Source organism: Podarcis melisellensis, assembly GCF_964234715.1.
Source record: "Podarcis melisellensis genome assembly, chromosome: 4".
Lineage (NCBI taxonomy): Eukaryota > Metazoa > Chordata > Lepidosauria > Squamata > Lacertidae > Podarcis > Podarcis melisellensis.
The window spans coordinates 26853810-26878411 of NC_138531.1; the positions used below are offsets into that span (position 1 = coordinate 26853810).

The 24602-nt window shown below is 40.6% G+C and overlaps 2 protein-coding genes across 10 annotated transcripts in view; both read left to right on the plus strand.

Moving 5' to 3' along the window:
• ATP11A (ATPase phospholipid transporting 11A) overlaps positions 1-8805 on the plus strand; it is a 120619-nt gene extending 111814 nt beyond the window's left edge. The window contains exons 29-30 of one of the 3 annotated variants that reach the window (XM_081908165.1): positions 2919-3023; positions 4356-4494. In XM_081908165.1, coding sequence (XP_081764291.1) covers positions 2919-3008 — 90 coding nt within the window. In that variant the 3' untranslated portion in view covers positions 3009-3023; positions 4356-4494. Of the gene's footprint in view, positions 1-1161; positions 1251-2918; positions 3024-4355 lie in introns of those variants that run through there. The other 2 variants (XM_081908166.1, XM_081908164.1) reach the window with 2 other exon arrangements.
• Positions 8806-11893: 3088 nt separating this feature from the next.
• MCF2L (MCF.2 cell line derived transforming sequence like) overlaps positions 11894-24602 on the plus strand; it is a 111660-nt gene continuing 98951 nt past the window's right edge. For 2 of the 7 annotated variants that reach the window (XM_081908154.1, XM_081908156.1), the window contains exons 1-2: positions 11896-12100; positions 16603-16792. In XM_081908154.1, the coding sequence (XP_081764280.1) occupies positions 16624-16792 (169 nt within the window). In that variant the 5' untranslated portion in view covers positions 11896-12100; positions 16603-16623. Of the gene's footprint in view, positions 12101-12292; positions 12446-16602; positions 16793-22882; positions 23175-24602 lie in introns of those variants that run through there. The other 5 variants (XM_081908147.1, XM_081908153.1, XM_081908149.1 and 2 more) reach the window with 4 other exon arrangements.

Consider the following 24602-nt stretch of genomic DNA (forward strand, 5'->3'; position numbering starts at 1 on the left):
AGAAATTTTACTTTTTGAAATATGGCGACCCTATGATCAGAGTTCTTAGCCAGATTAAAATACCAGTATTTGGAGAGGGTTTGGGGGGCAAGGGAAGGTATTCTGATATCAAAATTTGGGATAAATGTTTCCATGCTATTCAGTAGCAGCAGACAACATGGTGGACCACAGCCACTCGCTTGGACTTCAATCATCTGTGTCACTGCTACTTACCAACACAATACGAACACACTGGTAGTGTAAATCTGCCACTCCCACTGGTGTATTTGCACCACTCTGGCCTTGCCCCTTCCCCTCCTGAATATCATTGCATTTCTCCAAAGCAGCCTGACTTGCAAGGCAAAAACCTGACACTGGAATTTAAGCAAAAATGTAATTCCAGATATAGTTGCAAGTTGAACCATGGTTGTTCAGCAGAAGCCACTGGATCAGTCTATGTGTTACTTTAACACATTCAGCAAATTTGCCCTGCCCAAATCATCCCCAGCTGTTGTTAATCCCCAGCTGATGATTTTAGAGAGATCATCAATATTTAGATATTATGTAAAAGAAGCATTATGCTCGCCTGTATAATCCACATCGTACTGACTCTTATGTAATAATCTGAATGACCTAATTTTTAGTAATCATAACTGGACCATGGGAATAGCTTGAAGTTCAAAGCGAAGAACCAAATTAGCGTACTGTAGCCTGTAAAAAAAATTACAGGAATAGTATGGAAATAATTCAGTACGATTAGGAAGCTGAACAATCTCTTAGCATTTTGACAGTTGCCCTTAGAGTTATGGTAGTCACCTAACATAAGCTGGTAAAAACACACTGGATGTCTGTCTACTTGAGCAAGACATCTAGAAAAGGGCATAGTAAGGGAACTATGTGTTGTGATTTTAAGCAGTCTGGTATTGCAAGTTTTAAGTGACAACTCTAATGGGTGGAATAAGAACTGTCTAGTATTTGCTTCCTAGGCAACTTGTTGCTTGTATTTGTAATATGCACTAGAAAGCCTTTAGCATTTAATCAGATTTATTCCTTGTGTTTCTTCTCTTCCCTCTCCCAATACGCTCCTGTCTTCCAACCTCCTTTTCCTAAATCACTGCTACCTTGCTTTAAACTGTAAATGATGTACACGGGTACTTTCTTCAACCTTCTGGGGGAAATCAGACTAAACATCAGTGCCTTTCTGTTGAGCAGTCCACCATCTTTATGCTTTCTCAGACTTCAAGCAGTCTAAGTTTCTAATGGAGCAAAAGGTGATTTTCCCCCCCTGCCTTTCTGCATGCTTGGCCATTTTGTTCAGAGGACTTTAGAAAGTGTGTCCACAGTTCATATGATGTTAGTCATACTTCATACACAAACTGTACGTTAAACCTCTTGGTACCTACAACATGTTCTGTCGACATCCCCTCTCTTCGCTTTTCTAAAAGTATCTGTATACCATAAATAGTTATGTGCACTTTACTTGTCATTCTTTGTATGTGAATAGCATGATATGCATTGCAGGAACTGTCCATTTTAAGTAATGGTGGTTCTTGATAGATCAATGCACATTGTGTTTGCATTGTGAGTTGCACTCACCTCAGTGGACTGTTTCTCAGACACAAGTGTGATGGGAGCTCCTGAGCAATTGGGTAGTTCAGATGTACACAAGTCTGGTTAGATCTTGAGGCTTGTGCACACCATCCTTACACATGTCATTTTGCTGTTTTATTTCCTGGTCTGAGGCAAACCAAAGTTTGGGACTTCATTCACACCTGCAAACTATGGTTTGTGCTTTTCCTGCAAACCCAGATCAGAAACCAGGGTAGTTTGTACATGACCTGGTTTGAACTTAGAAATTTAACTGTATTCTTCAGCTTTTCCCTTTCCATTTTAACAAACTCCCAATTCATTGTGTTTCTCGCTTTATATTCAGCTGTCACCTCTGTATGTGGTGAGCAAGATCACTGTTTCATGACTCTTCAGGGTGTTTTTTTTATTAAAAAAACCCTGACTTTTTAAAGTCTTCTTTTGCTGTTGGTGTTTTCAGAATGTTTACTATTGATATTTGTGCAAACTGCTTTGGGATATTATAATCAATGAATCTGCAAAAGCTTTGGAGGAATCTGTCTCTTTTGGTAAACTACAAGCCAAATCTTGTTTCTGTTTTCTGTTTCAAGAGTCATGACCCCAGTCACAATATTCATCTAATTTGAATATTTAGCTGGTGATAAGGCGGGCATTCTTTCATTCCAGCGTATGCCTACTATACATTATTATCCTTATTTTGAATTACAGATTTGTTTTTATGTGTTAACTTTTCTGCTTAATTCTTCTTTCCTCCTTTTTAACATTAAGACTCTTAGTGTAAACTTGGTGCCAGTTTCAAACTTTCATACTTGAAGAACACTGAATTGCTAACCCTTTCCTCATTTACATGAATCTGCTAAAAACCTCAAAACGTTTTCCTTTAATTAAAATGTCAAGCAGTAAATATGAAACAATGTGATAAGAGTTTAAATCCTGTGATGGTGGTAGTTAAATGATACCTATAGGGTGACCTTCAAATTGGCCTTTACATGGACATATTAGAAGATTACCTCCTACTTAACAAGTTAACTTCTCCAGAAGTAGAAAGGGATAGTCCATTTGCAACTGGGACAAATGTTGTAGGACTTTAAGGCTGTTGCAAACAATAATCTCAAATGTACTTTCCCCCCATTTCCACTGTAAATAGGACAAGGAGGGTCTGAAATAATATACATCTGCTAGTAAACTCTAATACAATAACTGCTTCTTGTTCGTTTGTTCATTTCTTATTAACAGTGTTGATGATTTGGCATATGTTAGCCATCCTAACACTGCACTTGTTATTTTCCTCTCCAATACCGCGAGATGTCCATATTGAGCAATAGTCTCAGTGTTTTTCCTCATCCTTGCAGAAGAGTACGAAACATAAAACTGCCCTTAATGCACTGGCGAACAACGATGGGCCACTCCTTGAAGGAACCCTTTCTGCTTCCGAGGCATAATTAGATCATTGATAGGTAACAGTATTGCACGTGTTACCGTTTGGTAATTTCTGTTGGTGTGCTGTGGTGTTTTCAAAGAGAAAACTTCTTCCTCCAGAGTTTTTGCTGTGCCTTTTCAAATTAAATATAATCTCTGCAGTTTTTGATATCGCAGTCTGTTCTCAATGCATTTCAGAGCACAGGTAAGTTTGGGGTTTTTTTGTGTAGTATTTTGGGTGTGTCTTCTGGGAAGGTTGAGATTTAGAAGCTGCATGTTTTGTTCTGATTTCTTTTTTACTCTGATTCTAATAGGATTTATGTGCATGGTTGCAGCTTTAATTAAATATGAATTGTAAGCTGTTTTGTGTCAATCGCTATTCTTCAAATGAAATTCAGTGACTAAGCATAAGCCACAAGTATTTGGATTCAGATTAAATTAGTAACATTGGTTTGAGCAGAATTCAGAATCCCATTTGCCCCCCTCAAATATATCTGCATAATTTCCAAATATCATGAATCCATGATATTGGGTCCTGCCTTCTCAGTGCCCTGTGGAAATATGATAAAGCAAAATTTCAAAAGGCACCAGCTTTTAGCCTGGCTAAACAAATATAATGCAAAGGCTACAGACTCCCAAGAACTGGGGGAAAGCAGATGCACAAGGGCACATATATCTCCTAGAGTCTTCATATCTCTCCACAAGGAACATTTGCAAGTCACAAGTATTAGCAAGAAGCAAAAGCATTTCATCTCGACCACACATTTATTCAAAGATAAAAACAGCCCTCAGAAAAGGAAGTGCTTTAATTTCCAAAGTGACACAAATGTCCAGATGATTGGGATTCCTAAAATAGCTTCCATAAAGCAACACGCTCCTGGAGAGAAGGAGAGTGTATTCAAATTCCCATCTGTTCTGGTGCAGAATAGCCTAGACTCTGGACATTTCCTAAATACAGGCTAGGAACAGTAAGGACAGTATAAATTAACTTCTCAATTTAAATTTATCTGCTAGCTACTGAGAAAAATATCAACCATATCAGTCATTCCAAATATCAAAAGATTATCAGACATCCAAAAGGCAGGATAAAAAGTGGTTCATATCCGAGTATCTTATTCCACCTAAGCAAAATGTTAACAAAAAGTTGTTCTGTATGTAAAAGAAGACGAAATTGTGAATTAAAATAAATTAAAATTACTCCTCTGTTGAGATTGTGTCTGCATTTTTAAATGAGCCAAACAGTGGCACTCTGTTGGCAATTTATATGTCTCCATCTGGCCATATTGCCCCTATGCTAGGTACCACCTTAAAGCCTTTCAGCGAATTACTATGATGACAGCTTCATAACCTATTACTTGTTTTCTTGGCAGAATAAATCAAGCCATGGTCGGGACCATTTTTCAGAATTCACACCTCTTGCCTCTCTGAAGAGTCCAAGATACAGGAGCAATGACTGCAAAAATACCCCAGCAAGAAGGTCTAGTTCTCATTCTAAAAAAACAATGTTTACGCATTGGAGAAACTATGATTATTCAGTACTCCCTTCCATCTTTGGCTATTCCAATAATAAGCGTTGTGATTCCAGTGCCAGGTACTACCACAGGAGTTCAGGTCTGGAAACATCCCTATGAGAGATCACCAACTCAAGCCTTTAAGAACTAGCAACTATTCCTCCCTCTCATTCCAACCCCCGCTCCTACTACATCTGCAAATGACCATTTAACAGCACTGATTGAAATTTTGCTGGCTTTAACTGTCCGGTGTAATAGTCTGACAAACTGGATCAAAGAGCATGGAGTACAAATCTTTCCCAGGAGTCTTGCCCTTCCTTATTATGTTTTAAACTGTGGAAGCAATGGATTTTTCTACACAGTCTGGCACTGTGAGGATGAACAGCACTGTAATTTCACTCCATCCTGTCAAAAGCCTTTGTATGTTTATTGACTCCTGTCATCTCTTTTCCTTTATTACTTGAAAGAGTCCTGCTTTAGTCAAACATCCTCTTCTGAGATCAGTGGTTAAAATTTCATCAGCCCTCTAACTAAGCAACGGTCTCAGACCCCCAGTGAAAGTCACTGAGAACATGTTTCATAGGTGCTGTTTCTGACTGGTTTCTGACTGGTGTTTGTCTTTTCTTTGCTCTGTAGAACAAACTGGTGTTTCCTCTGTGCAAATCTGCTTTCAAGAAACACTCTCTAATATCCATTTTATTGTAAGTCACCAAGTAGGATGTCTATATGTGATTTTAAGACCCAACACCCTTCCCCACACTTTAGACCAATACATTTTTACTTAGACTGCCTACAGACCTTTGGGAAGTCAAGCTGGCTAGCAGACGAGTGAAGTGGCCACTGTAGGTATTGAGTTGAAAATAATTACTGAATTTAAGAATTTAGTCTTAGAAATTTAAAGAACGAACCAGTATTCTACCATTCTGCTACCTCTAAAGTAGAGTATGGATGTATTAGGAAGTGCTTTGCTACCTGAAGTTTTTTTGTTTTTCCCCCTGTTGTGGAAAGGAAGTAATTGCTTCCATAACGGGTGAACTAGATAATACTGTATTTTAAATGCTGGTTTTTAATTTTTGATTTGAACTTTGAAAGGGAGAGGGAGACAGAATGTTTAACAGAATGTCTACTTAGTGACTACTTATATTTGGTAATGACCACTAGGCTAAGGTTCCCCCTTTCTCCTCTTTGAATGTGAATTCAACCATTCTTCAGAAAAGAAAAAAATATGTGCATGATTATGCAAACGCTTTATCTGTCGTTTTAAATCATTATAGCCAGCTTGTACTTCGGCTCTATCCGTGGCTCTAGTTTTGCTGTGTACTGGTTTTGATAATAGCATACACAGATCAGTTCTGTTTCTTTTCTCCCAGTGTTTTATTTAGGGTGTCAACTTTGCCGAAGGATTACTTTGTAGGGGAAAGAAAGTTTGTGTGTGGAAGAAAATGCACAGGTTCTCTCTCTCGCCTTCCCCGAACAGAGATTTAGGGGAGATGGGAACATAATGCTTTGAAAGGCAAATTGTGAGCATTTTATTATACCAAAGATTACAGAGATAGAGAATCTGATGGTAGTTCCCATACTTCTCAAGTCTCACCCCCCTCATAACGCACAACATCTCAGCGTTTGTCATTTAAAATGAAGCACTTTCCATTTCCAGTGTTGTTCACGTACTGATAGTAATATACCGGAAGTTAATATTTATTTGACATTACATACTTGAATGTCTAGTAGAAATGTCCCCTACATAAAACACTGGTTACAAATATATATTTTTAAAAAATTAACTTGATGTGAGTATTGATTTTATACCTGTAGTAGTGACAAATCTCCTGTTCGGGTGTAGTTAACAAAATTATTTTTAATGGGTTTTTTAGAAATCTTAAAATTGCCTTTGCACTGAAATATTTTTCAATACTGTAGCTATTTATATATCTGTTATATGCATACATTTGTTAACACAACATTTCTATTGTTTTTTAATTGTATGTTTTAGAGAGTTTTTTTATACCTATGAGTTTTGGATCAGAGTTTAGCTTATAGTGGAATTGTGGTTGAATGTTGAAATTCTGATGAATGTTAAAATTAGAAATAGGTTTGTTATTTCAGAATCATCCAAAGCTACTGATTTTTTTTAAAAGAAAAGTTTGTTTTTTTGCTTTTGCTTGTGAATAATAGCTTTTAATGTGGTACATTCTGCTTACAACCACCTGCTGCTATCTACTATTCTTACATTTTTATTCCATGAAGCTTTCTACCAGTTCCTTGTTTTTGTTTTGTTCATTTCCATCTTTTAGCCTTAAGCAAGAAGACCCTTTGCTTGATGATTTGAAAATGCTGCATTCCTGCTCTGCCTACTAACAAAAATGGTTTACTGCAATATTCTTGCATCTCAACTGTTTCCTAAAAAATGACAGGCTGAAATATTTAATGGTAGTTGTTGTTTTTTAAAAAAAGAAAACAAACACTTATGATTGATTGTATTGCATTAGAAGGAGAAATCATAGAAACATAGAATTGTACAGTTGGAAGGGAGCCTAAGGCTTGTCTAGTCCAACCCCTTATAATGCAGGAATCTCAACACCCACCCAGTTTGAAACCACACCAGACCCTGCTTAGCTCTGCAAATGTGCTAGCAGTTTTATTGCTGCACCACTAGGAGGATATTTTTGAATTTAAAGGAGGAATTCTGCTCCCATTAAGCAATCAGAGCTTTAACAATACACTGTTTAAATGGGGGGGGGGGGAGGAAAGGCTCTATATGCCTTCATTTTCATTCTGCAATAGATGTACAGGTGTAATACAGAAGCTAAACTAGTAGGCCTTAGATATTCTTGTGCATAGCAATTTGGTGCAGACATGCTGCAAAGGATGAGAAAACCAGATGTTGCTGGAACGCAACTTCCGTTCTTCCTGAACATTGGCTGTGCTCATTGGGGCTGATGGGAGCTGGAGTCTCAACCACATCCGAAGGGCCACAGGCTGGTCACTCCTGTTCTACACATGAGGATCTGCCCAGCTGAATAAATGACTGATGCTGTCAGTGGTGAGGAATAACCTAGATTTACTCCATTACCCTTGGAAGATCAGAGTGTCTGAACTGTCAGAATTTGATCATCTGTTCAGCAATGTGCTTGTGTCACAGTTGGTGATGGATGCAGAGGATTTTTCATGTGCATTTGGGGACCAGGTGAGAGAGGAGGAAATAATTCTAGAAGCATGATCAATGTACAGAAACATATTTCCATGCACCCAGCTGGATTAGGAGAATTAGTCAGGCGCAACAATCAATAGTAGGGTTGCGACCTGAGTCAAAAATGTAAAATTGATAGAAATTAATATGAAGTGGAAAACTCCATTCCGTGTCACACAAATGGCCTTGTCTGAATTGTTGAAGCTCTAATGTGAAAACGTTTCAAATTCTTTCATAAATGTGTTGGAACTGAAGGGCATCAACCAAATATTCGTTAAGACTAAAACATATACATCCATTGAAACTACTTATTCTTTAGAGTAGCTAGCAGTAATATTCAGATAATTTTGATGGCCCTCAGTAATTATTAATTTATTCAGCTCTTTAATATACAGTATACCATTTATTCACTTGCTTGCATCAGCCTATTTATTCCACTGTAATGCAAGTATCAAACGAAGGAAACTGCATTTGTTGGTGATATTAGTGAGATCATGTTGAGAAGCTTTAATGGAATTCTGTCAAAGTATTATAAGAGAGAAATGTGTACATGATTGTACGTTGCACAACTGCACACTTCAGTTTATACAGCTTTACCTTTGTCGAAAGAAGTACAGAATTTTAATTGTACAATGTGTCTGAACAAAATTCTGTCTTGTATGCACTATCAATATTCTTTCAGTCTGTAATGTGTAATTGGCAAAAACAAACAAACAGCTTTTTTGGAATGGTGGATCATAGTTATCAGTGCATTAATCATTAAAATATCTTTACTCATCAGCACCAAATACTGACATGTATTTTAAATGGTATAATGATAGGTGCACTTATCTGATGATAATTCAGCCTTCAAAACTACTGTTTAGACTAAGCTATAACACTTCATTAACTGGATCAAAGCAGTCTCAAATACTAAGAATATAAATAAATATAAATATATATGATATACATGTGCATTACTGTAAAGTTTATTTTCAGTGCTGTTTTTAAACTTTCATTTCCGTAAATATCTAAACATGAATTCTTTATATTAATATTTTTGAACTTTCTGTAGATTGTATAAAGCAGTAGATGTTTAAATCTGCTTGCAATAAAACAAAATTTGCATATTTGTTTTGGGGTGTGTGCTTGTTTTTACTGAGCAAGGTAAGTCATTTAGAGGAGAAGAGGGAAATATATTCAATTCAAAACGAAAATGTTGCATTCAACAGACATTTCGATTTCTAATTGCAGTTTTGCCCATTTGTTTATACGCGGCAGGCATTTACTAGTTCCACATAGAGAGTTTCCGTTAGTGCACCAACTGTGAGAGCCCGTGTGGTGTAGTGGTTAAGAGCAGTGGACTCGTAATCTGGTGAACCAGGTTTGATTCCCCACTCCTCCACATGCAGCTGCTGGGTGACCTTGGGCTAGTCACACTTCTCTGAAGTCTCTCAGCCCCACTCACCTCACAGAGTGTTTGTTGTGGGGGAGAAAGGGAAAGGAGATTGTTAGCCGCTTTGAGACTCCTTTGGGTAGTGATAAAGCGGGATATCAAATCCAAACTCTTCTTCTGTGGAAGCTTTCAGGTAGTCACATTAAATCTCAAAACGGTGTGTACAGTGCTAGATTATTTTAATTCCCCATGGTGGTTGCTTTTTAACCAGTGAAGATGTGAGAATGCTAATTCCTGCACAGGGCAAGCTTTCCTATACGGACTCACACATTATAACAGGATTTTCAGGACTCAAAATCAGCCCTAACTCTGGATGAAGAAACCCAGAGAGAAGATGTAGGTGTTATGAACAGACTGAAAGAAGAACTACTTTAAGCTTCTGTTGTCATAACAGAATGAAATTTAGTTCCTCCTGATGTTCTTGTGTGAACTAAAATCACAGCAAGTCAAGAAAACAGCCCACTGCCGTACACTAGATTGTGATACCTTAAAATCTAGCCACTTGGGGGAACAGGGAATTTGTTTTTTTTTTAATCTGTGACATGACAGGGAGTGGCTGCCTCCATTTAAAGAATGGCAATTTGTATTAAGAACAGGAACAATGTAAAGAGCAGAAACCCTCTTAAAAAAATCAGTGAACAATGCAAGGTGAACAATGCACATTGAAAGCATCCTCTGCAAGAGCCCCAAAAGGCTGCTCACTCAAGACGTTCCCTTCGTGTGGGTGGGTTTTTCATGATCACGATCACCCAATAACCGATGCTGAAAAAACAACCACCTGTAGCACCTCCATCATTCTGCCCAGACACTGAGGTCCAGCACCAAGGGCCTTCTGGCGGTTCCCTCGCTGCGAGAAGCCAAGTTACAGGGAACCAGGCAGAGGGCCTTCTCGGTAGTGGCACCCGCCCTGTGGAACACCCTCCCACTAGATGTCAAAGAGAAAAATAACTACCAATCTTTTGGAAGACATCTGAAGGCAGCCCTGTTTAGGGAAGCTTTTAATGTTTAATAGGTTATTATATTTTAGTGTTTTGTTGGAAGCCACCCAGAGTAGCTGGGGAAACCCAGCCAGATGGGTGGGGTATAAAAAACCTGAAAAGCCTTCATGCTGAGCCGCACACACTGATAAAATCAGAAATTAGACCCAAGTTATAGCCTAGATGGCAAACCAAACAGTGGTCGGTAGTGTACACAAAGCAGTGTTTCTGTTCCTCTAGGGCTGTTTTCATCCTTTGCCATCAAATACTCATGAAAAATAAGGGGGGGGGGAGCCACTAGGTGAGTAATGTAGAGGAATAAAAGGTAACTTATGGTAAATATTTTTTCAGATCACTTATTTCACCTTTTAGGAATAAGCACCCAATCCTGCTCTGCTAATCACAACTGTAGAATGAATTAATTCTTACTTCTCACTTCAGATAAACAAACATGCTTCTTTATTGCTGGCTGCGTAGAGTACAACTGATACTGAAAAGCAGAACAAAGGAAATTCTCCATTTACACAGCACAGTCCTTACCATTGTGATACGAATTTTGAGGTCTTAGATATATGGTAATGTTCATAAGTGTACCAACCAAGCACATACATAGATCAGCACAGGAAGACTGACCTGGAACCATTTTGATTCCTAAACTGAGCAAATGTTTTCTCTGCAAGGTCAAAGTGGGAAACCTCCCCATTGTCTCTTCACAAATCCTGTCTTAAGGGCACATTTAAGATATGAATAGGGTGTGAGCCCCTGACCTGGCCCAGGAAGGAAGTATTTATCATTACAAAAGACTGGCCAGGCTCCTCAGGAAATCAAAACAAGTAACCTGCCAGACAGGAGATAAACAATGACAGGAGAAAAACAACATTCAAATTTGTTTTAGGCCGCCTTTTTTGTGATGTAGGTGTGATGTATCTGGAGGGTGGTCTTAGGTTACACCCCTTCTGTGATGTATATATGATGTTTCTGGGGGTGGTCTTGAACTACAGGGTGGCAATTTCAAAAGTCTTTATAAGGCATTGCGTGCCATTGTTCTGGGTTCCTCCTCCTTTCCTGCGGGTGAGGGAAGCACCTGTTGCAATAGATCAATAAAGATCAAGCTTACTAGCTGCTTTGCTTCTCAATATTCTCTGGTTGGCCACTGTTATTTTCTCCTACCAATAGGGAACCTATGTAAGGACTCTATATGGGCTCTTGGATACCCCATAAGGGGAAAGGGCAATTTCTGTTTACAACACCATGTTTACTCAGAAGAAAGCTCTGTTGAATTCAGCTCCCAGGTCAAGTGGGGTTAGGCAGGGCTGCCTTCGGAAACGAGGCTTTGTGAGCGCAAGAGCAGCAGCTGCCCAGACGGAAAGCGGGAGGGAAGCTAGAATAACGGGTAAGAAAGAAGCAGAAGCAAGACCGAGATGTTATTCAGGTCTGCACAGAAGTACGCGCGGCTGAGTCCAGCGGGGCTTACTCCCGGGGGCGGGGAGCAGGTACCAGGACTGCAGCCGCCTGAGCCTGACTCCATCCTGCAAAAGGAGAAACAACAGGGAGGGAAGAGCCGACGAGCCGAGCTCAGGGCTACTTCCGTTTTCCCACCCGCTCAGGTCCCTTTTTTTGCTCAGTGCAGCGCATCCTCCTCTCCCCCCGCCGGCAACAAAGGAGCCCTGGGCACCCCGCTCCCCTTCCTGCCCGGAATAGCGGTGGGCTGGAAGGAGTGGGCGGCGCACGGCTTGCATGCAGGCGAGGCTGAGGAGGTGAGGGGCGCCGCCGCCGCCGTCGGTGCTGCTCCCGCTTTCCCGCTCGCGCCAACTCCACGCGGCGTCCCGGGCTGCCCCGGAGAAAGGAGGCAGGTCCTCCCCGCGCCGTAGGCTGGAGAGGAACTTGCGGCTGAAGGAGGGCGCGGAGAAAGAGGAAGACTGCTAGGCGAGGAGGGAGCACCTGGCCGGGGAGCGTCGCAGCCCTCAGAAAAAGCAGCAGCAGCAGCATCCCGGCCCTGGAGGTGAGCGCGAGTCATGTGCTTTGTGTGTTTGTTTGGGTTCAGGCGGCTCCTCCTCGTCGAGGGGTAGCCAAGCGGTGGGTGGGGGGAATGATTTGAATCCCGGCTGCTCCCGCCTTTACCGGCTCTCCTGCTCAGTGCGCGTTAGTTTGGGGTGGGTGGGTGCTGTGTTTGTTTCCTCGCCCTCCTTTGCTCTGAAAGAAAGGTGAGGGGAGGTTAGCTGCAAAGCGGCGCTTCCCGCGCCCTCACGCCCCGCCGGTTCCTTTGTGAGTTTGGAGAGAAACCCAGTTTTGCTTCCAGAGCACCGGCTCGTCTACGGGGATTGGAGGCAAGGGCCGTAGCCCTGGGGTAAGAGAGGGCTTTGCCTTGCATGCAAAAGGGGCCGGGTTAAATTCCCTCAGGCTCTGTCTTTCTGTAGGCCTGGGGGAAACTCCTGCCTTGAAACCCCTAGATTGCTCCTGCGGAGACGATATTGGTCTGGCGTGGTCTATGGCTCTTTCACCCGCTTGCTCGTAAGTCCCACTAAGTTCAAGGGACTTCCCTACCTTAGTAACTGTGAAAAGACTGCTTCCTGAAAGCGAGAGTGCTTGAGTTGTCCACCTGTAATGTCCATTGTTGTGTATTGGAGGGAATTAGACCAGGTGTGTCTTGACATGTCCTAGATGTTGGTGCTGCCGTGAGAAAAGATGCACTTGCTGAAATTCCTTTTGCTCACACAGCAGCTGAAAGGCACAAGGACAGACACCTTGGACTCTGTTGTGTGTTGCTCTTCCTCTTTCACATTTATTTATTAGACATACCCCACACTTCATCATAAGATCTCAGGACGGTTCGCAAGATATGCTTTCTCTATCAGCTTTAATGTCCCAGCTGCAAGTGGGAATATGAGAATTTATTTTAAGAAGTTTATATAACTATGTTAGAAACTGAGCTGGGAGCTAAATGGCATCTTAAACCTAGGTTACGGGCGTAATGACGAAATGTCTAGGCGAGCTTTTTTTTATAACAAGAATACAGAGTTGAAAATGAATGAACTGCAGCTAAAATATTATGTTCATTTTTCACATGGTCTAGTCCTTCCCCTGCCCACCCCCTTAATATCCTTAGGAGGGTCTTTTTCCCCCCAGCCTTCAGGGAGTAGCTGGAAGTGGGGAGGTAGAAAATCTCCTTTCCTTCCACTCTGAAGGTTTAATCTGAAATATTAGGCACAGTACTACATTCAGAAACTGCTCACGCTAATGAAATTTCCTGTTGCAAAATGTGCCTAGAACAGTGGGAGTTTCGAACACTGTTATATACTGCTTAGTCATCAACACGAATAAGCTGTTTACATGAAACAGACATTAAAATTGCCAGGAAAATCAGATGTTAAAAAACCTTAGGGAACCTTAAAAAAATTCAGAATAGAAATTAAATTAGTAGTTTCAAAAATGCACATTATAAAATAAAAATACATATTAAAATACACATCAGATATACATGTCTGAGTAGGCCTAATTAGAGTTGCATACTTCAGTTATTGCATATTGGTATAAATTTGCGGTGGCGGGTGTCCATTGGAACTGGAAATATGTAAGGTAGAGAAGCCAAGAACAGGTCTTGGGATCTTCCTAAAAAATGTTCAACAACTTTCAGGGTGTTCTGGTTTTTGCTTTTTGAAATATGGGAACCCTAAACCAGAGCCAACAAATTCTACTTCCACCCCCTGCCTGACTGCTGAATTTTACAAGCGCAGCAACAAAACTAAGGAAGAGGAGGTTGCCACATGCAGTTCCAACCTCTGGACTGCTTGTAAGCAAGAAGTCAAGCATGGGGGGGGGGCTGGTTCAGGCTAGACTGAGAGGGATGGTGGGACAGTGTGCCATTTTCTCCCTAATGGGCCAACCTCCACTAGTATACAGTGTAATATTGTGCATATCTATTCAGAAGAGTTTGGATTTGATATCCCGCTTTATCACTACCCGAAGGAGTCTCAAAGCGGCTAACATTCTCCTTTCCCTTCCTCCCCCACAACAAACACTCTGTGAGGTGAGTGGGGCTGAGAGACTTCAGAGAAGTGTGACTGGCCCAAGGTCACAAGCAGCTGCATGTGGAGGAGCGGAGACGCGAACCCGGTTCCCCAGATTACGAGTCTACCGCTCTTAACCACTACACCACACTGGCTCCTCATTGACTTTCATGAATGAGACTTAACTCTCAGTTCGGTGGTAAGGTTGCCGCCATGGATGGGATCAGTTAAGTGTTGAAAGGATAGATAGTGTGGTTTGTTTTTGTTTTTAAGTGCATAAATTGCAGTTAATGAACAAATGGCAATCTGGGGAGCAGTGGAATGGGATGGAGCGTGTACAGCCATTGCTGCATAAAAAGCCCTGCAATACCTGTCAGCCAGGTATAAGTTGTATACAGCACCTACCTGGATGGGATTCTTGGGCAGCCCTCTTGCCGCTGAAGCACCTTGTTTCAGGATCCTCTAATGGCAGTAGCATTGCCTCTTCTGAGCTTTTTGCTGGATCCTTACCCTCCCCATGGGTTGGGTATTAGCATCAGAGCCTAAAAATATGATTTATATCCATGGATAATGAGAAAGCCCAATCCTATGTTATGTTGCAAGTTATGTTCCACTGTATTTAACAGAGTTTACTCCCAGATAAGGTGTGCAGCCAGGCATACTTACTTGCGAGTAAATTACATTAAGCACAACAGTGCATACAATACAACCCCATTAAATGGAAGCAATTGTTGAATTGATTATCTTGGTCTTGTGTTAAAAAAATGTACATTATATTTCAAGAAAGGGTCCTGTATTAAAAATCTATTTTTTTCCTTCTTCATAGAAGTAAATATTATGAAGAGATGGCAACCAGTAGGGTGAAGAGATATCATGTACAGTGGTACCTCGGGTTACATATGCTTCAGGTTACAGACTCCGCTAATCCAGAAATATTACCTCGGGTTAAGAACTTTGCTTCAGGGTGAGAACAGAAATCGTGTAGCAGCAGCGGCAGGAGGCCCCATTAGCTAAAGTGATACCTCAGGTTAAGAACAGTTTCAGGTTAAGAACGGACCTCCGGAACGAATTAAGTACTTAACCCGAGGTACCACTGTAATAATAATCTCTTTCAGCTTAATTGTTCCTTTTTTTCCTGTGTGGTTGGGAAAACATGCCATGTCTCAATTTAATTTGCAATTACATTTTGCTTGGAGAGAATTGAAGTTCTCTTGAATTGTTCCACTGGAAATTGTATACACTTTTCCATGTGTTTTCCAAATACGTGACTTTTTAGCAAGGTGCACAATTATGCAGGGTGGGGGAGGTATAAACTTTATATCTTGCAATATTAAAGTATATTTCATACCCCTTAAAATTCATATCCATTTATATTTTACAAAATTATGTGGTTTGGTTGGATATGTGAAGCTTTTGTAGTTCCTCAGAACCCTTTGGACAACTCACAACATATAACATCAGTACCCATAACCATAAAAATAACAGTATTTCAACAGCTAAAAATGAGAATCCCCAAACCTTAAAATAATCTGCAATCAGCAAGCTAACAGCAGAATAGCCTTGCTCCATGTATGCCCTCTGGAAGAATTTTTAGTTTTATTTGTCAACTAGATGAATAAAGTATTCATTGTAAACAGCCTGCCAGACTTTCCTGGGGGGAGAGTTCTAGATGAGGGTGCCTCTACTGGAAATGCCCTTGGCTATATATGGCTTTTAGTTTGTCACCTGGTTAAAAATGGATGAAAACAGGGAATTTAATGCATTTTAAATGTCTTCTGTCTTGGGCAAAATTCATCTCTGCCGAGAATTTGTGCAATATGGGTATGTTATCGCTTTCTTGGTTTTGGAGCTGTTGCTTTTGAGACACAGGCTGCCAGAATGCTGAAAGACTCATGATTTTTTTTTAAAAAAACTTTTACATACACATTTATTTATTTTAAAAAGCCTCCTGCCCTCAGCTTGATGACAAGTTTCTGAAAGGAAACCAAAAATAAGAAAAGCACTCTGGCTGGTATCCTATTTGCGTTTATTCAGGAGTAAGCCCTATTCAGTTCAGTAGGATTTACTCCCAGGGAAGTGGACATAGCCTCTGTGACTTCTGGCCTGATAACTCTTCAGAAAACTGAACATTTAGGCTAATCATTGCCAGCTATCTCTATAATCCTGCCAGGTTCAGCTTGTGAGAGGTGTTTTGATGCTTCTCAATATGCCAGAAATCATTTTCTGAAAAGGAATGTTGCATTATGAGATAATATATACAGCATTACAAAGGGCAACATTATCAGCAGCTTGGTCTTTTGTCTAAAAACATTTGCACAAATTAAATATTTGTTAGGCCTACAGAATATGCAAAATCTGTATTCCAGTTTTTGAAACAGTCCCTACAAAGTGGCCTCCAGTTTAGAATTAGGTGATGTGTTGTACCTTACAAGGTGCAGAAGACCTGGGGACATGAGCATGCTTGTGGAATAAACTTTTTTTTCTTTTTAAATTATAGGAATTGAAGTAAGATACTTTCATGTCTAATTACTGGAGGTTTGTCCTGTGTAAAGAAAATGGAAGTTGCAGCTGTTTTTCAAAAGACAATCAGCCTAATGAAGGGAAAGAAGATATGGATCACCACATTGTGGTATCGGACATCATCCGGCTTGTGCAAGATAAGCAGAAGATGCTGGCAGTACAGCCAGGTAAGACAATCCGTGCTACACCTTAGAAACGCTTTACAATAAAGCAAGTCTTCCTCTATGTCATATATAAAGTCACAAAGAAAATGGGCAAAGGAGGGAATACATTTTTAAAAATGTTGCTAGGAAACTCAGTTCCTCTCCTCCCACATCTTTGACCCTGTGGCCTCTCACACCCACCTCTATATTCCTGTTTCTCCTATTCATATAGAACTGTCACAGGAGAGGGGTGTTTATGACAGAAAAAGTGTTAAGAGCAGGAAAGAGGTAATTTGTTAACAAATGTGTGATGCTGTGCCAATAGCTTTTCAGCCTGCGTGTAATATGTGCTCTCTCACCTGTGTTCTCTCACTTCTGTGTCTCCAATCAGCACATCCATTTCCTGCTTCTGCAAAATGTAGGATAAACGAGTTCTATGCTTTGTGATAAACTTATCTTTAGATTAGCATTTGCACCTTTTCATTGCATCCTAGAACTTCAGAACTTGCTTTCAATACGGTTATTCAGCTAATGTTTGATACTTTGTAGGTAGGGTAATTAATTTGGCGTACAGTAGACATGTTTCTGGAAAAATAGTGAGTCCCCCCCATTGTCTACCACTTTGCAGATGCTTCCTCCCCCCGCCCCACCCCCGTTTATGCCATACACTGCAGCTAGCTACTTAGAGCAAAAGGGTTGTCTGGCTTATTCAATGTAAGCAGATTTTAGTTTCCTAAAATCCACCATGAACATTCTGATTGTGAGCTGACAGTAATACTGTCCAGAAACTCTAGGATGTTAATGTTGAATCAGACTCAAAATTGGAAGTATTGCACAAGGACACTAGCCAGGTTAATAAAGTGTTTGAAAACAACTGAATTAAAATATCCTGGGATATTTTGCACACATACCTACCTGTCCCGCCCCCAAATGATAAGTGGCTAAATTTGGAAAAAAATGCTTTAGGGAAATCTGCTTAGTTATCTTGATTGCACAAACAGGCTTTTGAGTTTGCTGCATTTCCTGTACAGTTCAGAAATACTTGGTGGTGAAAATAGCTAGCAATGGATGGATACCATATACTGGAAGGACATTATAGGATTCTGGTGAATAAAGTCATCTACATTTGATGATGTAAATTTGCAAGAGAAAAATCCATTTCCAGGTACCAAGGTGCAGGTGTTCAGGTGCAGAGTGAATGCACCAAGGTGTTCAAGGTGCAGAGTGAATGCACATGGGGGCCAGAGGGATCAGATTCACATCCCAACCTAAAAACCCAAATGAAATAATAATTAAACCTTTACTCATTAGAAAGCCTCCGTAGGAAGCCTCTGTACTGAACATGGATATAAACATTTCTTTTTCATCACTGCAGATATTTAATTAGAAAAGGAATAATAATAATGATGATAATAATAATAATAATAATAATAATAATAATAATAATAATAATAATAATTAATAATTTATTTATACCCCGCCCATCTGGCTGGGTTTCCCCAGCCACTCTGGGTGGCTTCCAACAAAATATTAAAATACAATAGTCTGTTAGACATTAAAAGCTTCCCTAAACAGGGCTGCCTTCAGATGTCTTCTAAAAGTCTGGTAGTTGTTTTTCTCTTTGACATCTGGTGGGAGGGTGTTCCACAGGGCGGGTGCCACTACCAAGAAGGCCCTCTGCCTGGTTCCCTGTAACTTGGCTTCTCGCAGCGAGGGAACCGCCAGAAGGCCCTCGGCACTGGACCTCAGTGTCCGGGCAGAACGATGGGGGTGGAGATGCTCCTTCAGGTATACTAGACCGAGGCCATTTAGGGCTTTAAAGGATTGCCTTGCTAAAGGTACGGAAATAAGATGTTTTGTGATTGGGAAACAAAACAGTTTAAAATTGATAATAGGATATTAAATGGGCATATGATAGAAATACAGCAAGACAAATGAGAGCATATCAATCTGTAATAGCTGCAGTTAGATGTCACAATATAACCATGGTTTATTTTGATGGGAAGGAGCCTCTGGGAGGCTCAGGCTTGGGTGCATCCTCCCCTCCTCTGTGGCATGACCACAAGGAGGACTTCAGAAGCTTTTGCTTCTGTTTTTGATTAGCTGCAGCTTGTCATTTCACCCATACCTGACAAACTGTGGTTAATCTTAAACTATTGCCAAACCATGGTTCTGAAGCTGCGTTGTTTCAATAAACCATAGGTCAGATTAACCATAGGTCAGGTTGTGTATAATGCTAAGTTGGAGTTATTAAAAAGGAAAGTAAAAGCTTTGGCTGCATTGAGAGGAAAATACAGGGGGGAGAATATGGTTTATCATGTCCAAACACAGCCAGTATGTGTCTCAGTTGTTCAACTTGTCTTAAAAATGCAAATTGTCAGTTTATACATTTATGTAAATTTCATTTCACAGCTGCTACGTTCACAGGCTCTAGAAATCTTGAGCAATTATATTTATGAGTGGGGGCGGGGAGAGGAGACAGTCATCAGGCAAGCTGGGTTAAGATTGGGGGGGAAGTTCCCCTTAGTTTGACATCCAGCAGAGCTTTCTTCAGCAGCACACTGCTAGAAATGGTAATTCTGCACTCCAGCAGGTGTTCTTTAATTATCTTGGAACAGATTCAACTTAGCTTATTATCAATATAGTAGTCATTTTAATAATGTGGAAATTCAAATGAGAAAGGAAATCACACACCCTGGCAGAAAGTCGTCTGTTATGCATTACACATTTTGCTAAATCCAGTTATCAAGTACAGGCTTCATTAATCCCATACTGCCTCCTGAAAATCAGGAGTATATCACAGAATCTTAGAATTGTAGGAAGGGACACCGAGAGTCATCTAGTCCAACCCCCTGCAGGTGCAGAACTTGGATTTTCAATTTTTTTGTGAACTAGTGATACATAAGTATTAATGCTTCCCATTTAAGTTACCCAAGATTCAGGTTTTTATTTCCTAAAATAATTAAATGGAAGGCAGCTCGGATGAAAATTGTAGTTTTCATTGCTTTTAGTTAACTGCTTTGACCATCACCACTTAATTTTACCCTTAAAGGGTGTACGTAAGTAAGTGGAAAGTTTTACTGCTACATTTTGTGCTGGTAATTGAATCTTTAAGCTAGACTGGCTCAGCATAATAAATATGAAATGAGGTATTCAAAAAATATTTTATGTTGTGTTTACTGCCACCTTATATTAAGTTACGTGACTTTTTTTTGGAACTGACAATAATTTCCCTGAAGAGACTTGCTTTACTTGATACTACCTTGGAATTAACCTTGGCTTTATTTAGTATTAGATTAGCTAACTATACTTCAAAGGAGAACTCCACAGTACTTTTTAAAATGGGGTTTTTAATCCACATTTATATGCTGCAGTACCAGTTAGCCCAGTATGCTAACTGGAGTATGCACACCATGGCTTAAACGATTGGGGGGGGGGAGGAGGAATTTGGATAATCGGAAGAAAGCTTTCCTCAGCCAGATGAATGTAGACCAAGAATGTGAAAACGTAGGTTTTTGTTAACTTCAACACACACAGTTCAGGTATTTTTTTGGAACTGACATTAATTGACCTGAGCAATCTCTACCTGGAGACGCAAGAGATCTTGGTGGCTAGGAATACAGTGGTACCTCAGGTTACATACGCCTCAGGTTACATATGCTTCAGGTTACAGACTCCGCTAACCCAGAAATAGTACCTTGGTTTAAGAACTTCAGGATGAGAACAGAAATCGTGCTCCAGCAGCGCGGCAGCAGCAGGAGCTAAAGTGGTGCTTCAGGTTAAGAACAGTTTCAGGTTAAGAACGGACCTCCGGAACGAATTAAGTACTTAACCCGAGGTACCACTTTACCTATTTCTCGCTATGGCCCCCTGTTGGGCAGGTATTACTTGGTTACTGTATTCTGTACTTCGTATGGCTTCTAGATTGCAACATACTCTACCTGGGGCTGCCCTTGAAAGCAATTCAGAAACTTCCAACTGGTCCAGAATGCAGCAACTAGCTTGTGGTCTGTGGTTCCATTTAGAACTCACTTAACCTCTTTTTCTAAAACATTTTCACTGGCTGCAGTTCTTTTCTGGATCCAGTTCAAGACACTCACATTAGTGTTTAAAGCCTCAAATATCTGAGGCTTCCCTACAAATTCCCAAAGTGTTCAGATGAACAGAGGGACCTTTCTTGATAGTTCCACCTTTCTTGGAGTGCTGGAAATGTTGCCTTGGGAGAGGTTTTTCTCTGTGGGCGCCCCTAAATTGTGTATTTCCATCCCTGCAGAGGTGCATCTAGCGCTTCTGCTGTATGCAGAAGATATGTCTCTTTACTCCCCTTGGCCTTTGATACTTTCCTCTTCATTTTAAAAGCAAATTCAGTGGCTGAAATTGGTAGCTTATCTCCCTCATCTGATTCCTGGTGAGATGTCTCTGCACAGACATGCTTCAAAGAAATTAGAGCAGTGATGCTTTTACAGCCATTGATTAAAATGTCTGTTTTGTGTCTGAGGTAATTTGGCAGTTTCTGGGTTCTTCTTGGTTTTGTGGATTTATGTCACTGGTATTTTGTGCAAGCCTTTTGTGGGGAGGGGATATTTTCATTGGGGTTTTGGCTGTGGCAATGGGGAGGCTAATCACCCTGCCTTTGTGGTTCTGATTTGGGTTGGCAGGCTCTTGAGTTCCTGAGCTTTTTTGTGTAAAAAAAACCAAAACAACTATTCAGAAAGGACTTGGCGGAAATGGATTGCTATTTTATGGCTTTGAAAGAAAAATAAATTGAACTTGGATACAAAACAGAACCTGTTACATTGACATAATCAAAGGCCTACAAGTCGGGTATTTTCAGATAATAAAATGGACAGAGCACAGAAGGTCTGGAAGGTGCATTCCCCCCCCCCTCTGTTAAAGGAATTGTTTTCTTTATTTTTATTTTCACGTAGGCCTTAAAATGTATGTGGACAGAATGTTTCTTATCATAGCCCTTGAGGGCTAATTCCATGTTTTCACCAATCAGCACTGTCCCATGTATTTCCAGTTTATGTTTATAAAAACATAATGCAGAATCGTAATTCTTACAAACACCAGTAATATAGGCAACCCCTGATTCCCCACTCCTCCACATGCAGCTGCTGGGTGACCTTGGGCCAGTCACACTTCTCTGAAGTCTCTCAGCCCCACTCACCTCTTCAGAGTGTTTGTTGTGGGGGGAGGAAGGGAAAGGAGAATGTTAGCCTCTTTGAGACTCCTTAAAGGGAGTGAAAGGCGGGATATCAAATCCAAACTCCTCTTCTTCTTCTTCTGGGTCATCACTCACAACAACAGAGCATACATAAATTCCCTCACACATGAAAGCTGCATATCAAGGGAATGTCTAGGCTAGCTGGAATCCTTCTTGTCATCAGGAAGATAATGAAGATTGTATGGAGGAAGTTCCATGATTTAAGCCCCCATCCGCAGTCTTAAGTGGTACAGTCAAGTCCAGGGTTTTCGAACTTGTGACCCTTCAAATTTTGTTGGACTCCAACTCCCATAATCCTTGCTGGCTAGAGCTGAAGACGCAACAAGTTCTGAGGACTACAGGTTCCCCAATGTTGGTCTAGAACAGAAGGCTAAGCACACGATATCTGGTTTTGGTGAGAACCAGCCCAAATCATCAACCATGGAAGGATTAAAACATATTGGTTGTGTACATTTTATCTCAGTGACAGTTTTAGAAATTGTATGGCGGTTTTCTTAGTGCCATCTAACCCACCTCACAGATGAGATGGTGAGATATTTGGTGTATGAACCCTTACTCCCCAGTAGGTGTTGCTGTTGAACCAATGTCACAGGCTTAGTGATGGAGACATGGCTGGAAGTTTAAAACAGGAGGAAAAGGAGGGCTTTAATTACTTATAGGGGTTGGCAGAGATTGTCAAAGCAGTGTATATACCACCTAGGGGGAGACAGAAAGCCTGGTGAGCAAGTCATTTCCCCTTTAAATCTCCCTCTTTCGCCATCTGAGCAACAGACAAACGAAGAACATGCAACAAATCATATGACTTCTAAACGTAATACGTAAAATAGAATTGAGCCATCAGCACTTTTGAAGAAACTGGATGTTAGTCCCCAAAGTGAAAGATGCCTGGTTATTAAAGTGTCCAGTAAATCTCTTTCGAGTGAATGAGGATTTCACTGTGCGAACTCCCTCCCCTGTGTTCTGTTTCCAAGGAAACCACTGCGCTGCAAAGGGACTGCATGAAGTTGAATCTGTCAGTTATGCTGCTTGTTAGTTATGTGACTGCAGGTTTGGGATTTAGTACTTGCACTTTTTCTTTTCCTGCTTTAGTCACGTGGTGGATGATACCTTCCTTAAACTTTATGAAGTAAATCTTTGTGGTGAAATAGGATTGTGCTTTTGAAGAAAGCTTCAGGAAAGGTTAGTCTGATTTCCTGGGGCAAGTGTCGGTTGAAAATACACACTCCTCTAATTCCCCCTTATAAATAACGGAAATTTAACGTTGTTGTTAGTATATAGAACCTGAGTTTGGAGAGTTATTGCATTTGCCTCTTAAAAGGGTTTTACTGTAATAGGTAACATCAAATGTTGGGATGGGATAGAGAGTCGTGTTTATTGTGATTTTTAGCTTCCATGTCAATGTTTCCTGAACTTGCAGTTGCTCCTTAAGATTCAGTCTAACCCTGGGTGAATGATAGCCAAGTTAAAGCTTTTGAAGAAGATTAATAGCATGGACTTTTTATTAGTAGTATTAAAAATGCTGTGGAGAATCATTATTATTACAGCATGTGTCACTTTAAGGAGTGTTATAATCCAACAAAAACACGTCCCTGCCTCAGGGGAGTGTTTAATCTGAAATCAACAATGAAGAAAACAATGTCAGGGGAGAGAGAGAGAGAGAGAGAGAGAGAGAGAGAGAGAGAGAGAGAGAGAGAAAGCAAGGGATGAATGTGAACAGTTTCATGTAGATGAAGTTGGTTACAGATGGGAGGGATTAATACATGTGTGTCTGTTTTAGTAATATTCTGTATGATACTTTTGTCATGAAAGGACTCAAAACTTATATTTATGTACTTACCTTTCTTAAAGTAATTTTTATAATGTAATTGTAAAATATGCCACAGTTCTAGTGGCAAAATGTGGAGATTCTCTTTGTTTCATTCACAAAAGGCAATTTTTAAGGCTTGGGTAATCTACCCTGGCTTGTTTTCAAAGTAGGATCATGGCCTTAATGACCCTCTGCCCATTAAGACAGAGAGACAGACAGCAGATAACTCCATCATCCATTCCTTTCAAAGTCTTAAGCAAAGTCACCTGCATAAGAGTTAGAAGAAGGATGCTCAGAGTTTGCCTGTTTAAGCTGTCCTGATCTGAACCTTGTAGGCCCCTGTATTCTAAACATGAATCTCACCTCCTCCTTGCATTGAATGAGGATGCAGAACAGCAAAACGGGCATAGGGATAGAAAGTGCAGAATTCTCCCTTCCCATGGCCTCTCTATCCAAGAATTCTTCTCCCAGCTGCTCACACTTCCAGTATGAGGGGGAAAGCACTTGAGCGAGGGCAGACAGTGGCTGAAGGGAGAGAACCTTTAGGTGATAAGGGGAGCAGTCTATACTGTTTACATTCAATACCTCTGATGTTTAAAATTGAGATACACACCCCTTTCTATGTGATGGGAGTAGAGCTGGGCGATAACTGGTTTTCAACATCGCAATAGTCTAGAACATTATGATATACGGTGGTACCTCGTGTTACATATGCTTCAGGTTACATACACTTCAGGTTACAGACTCCGCTAACCCAGAAATAGTACCTCGGGTTAAGAACTTTGCTTCAGGATGAGAAC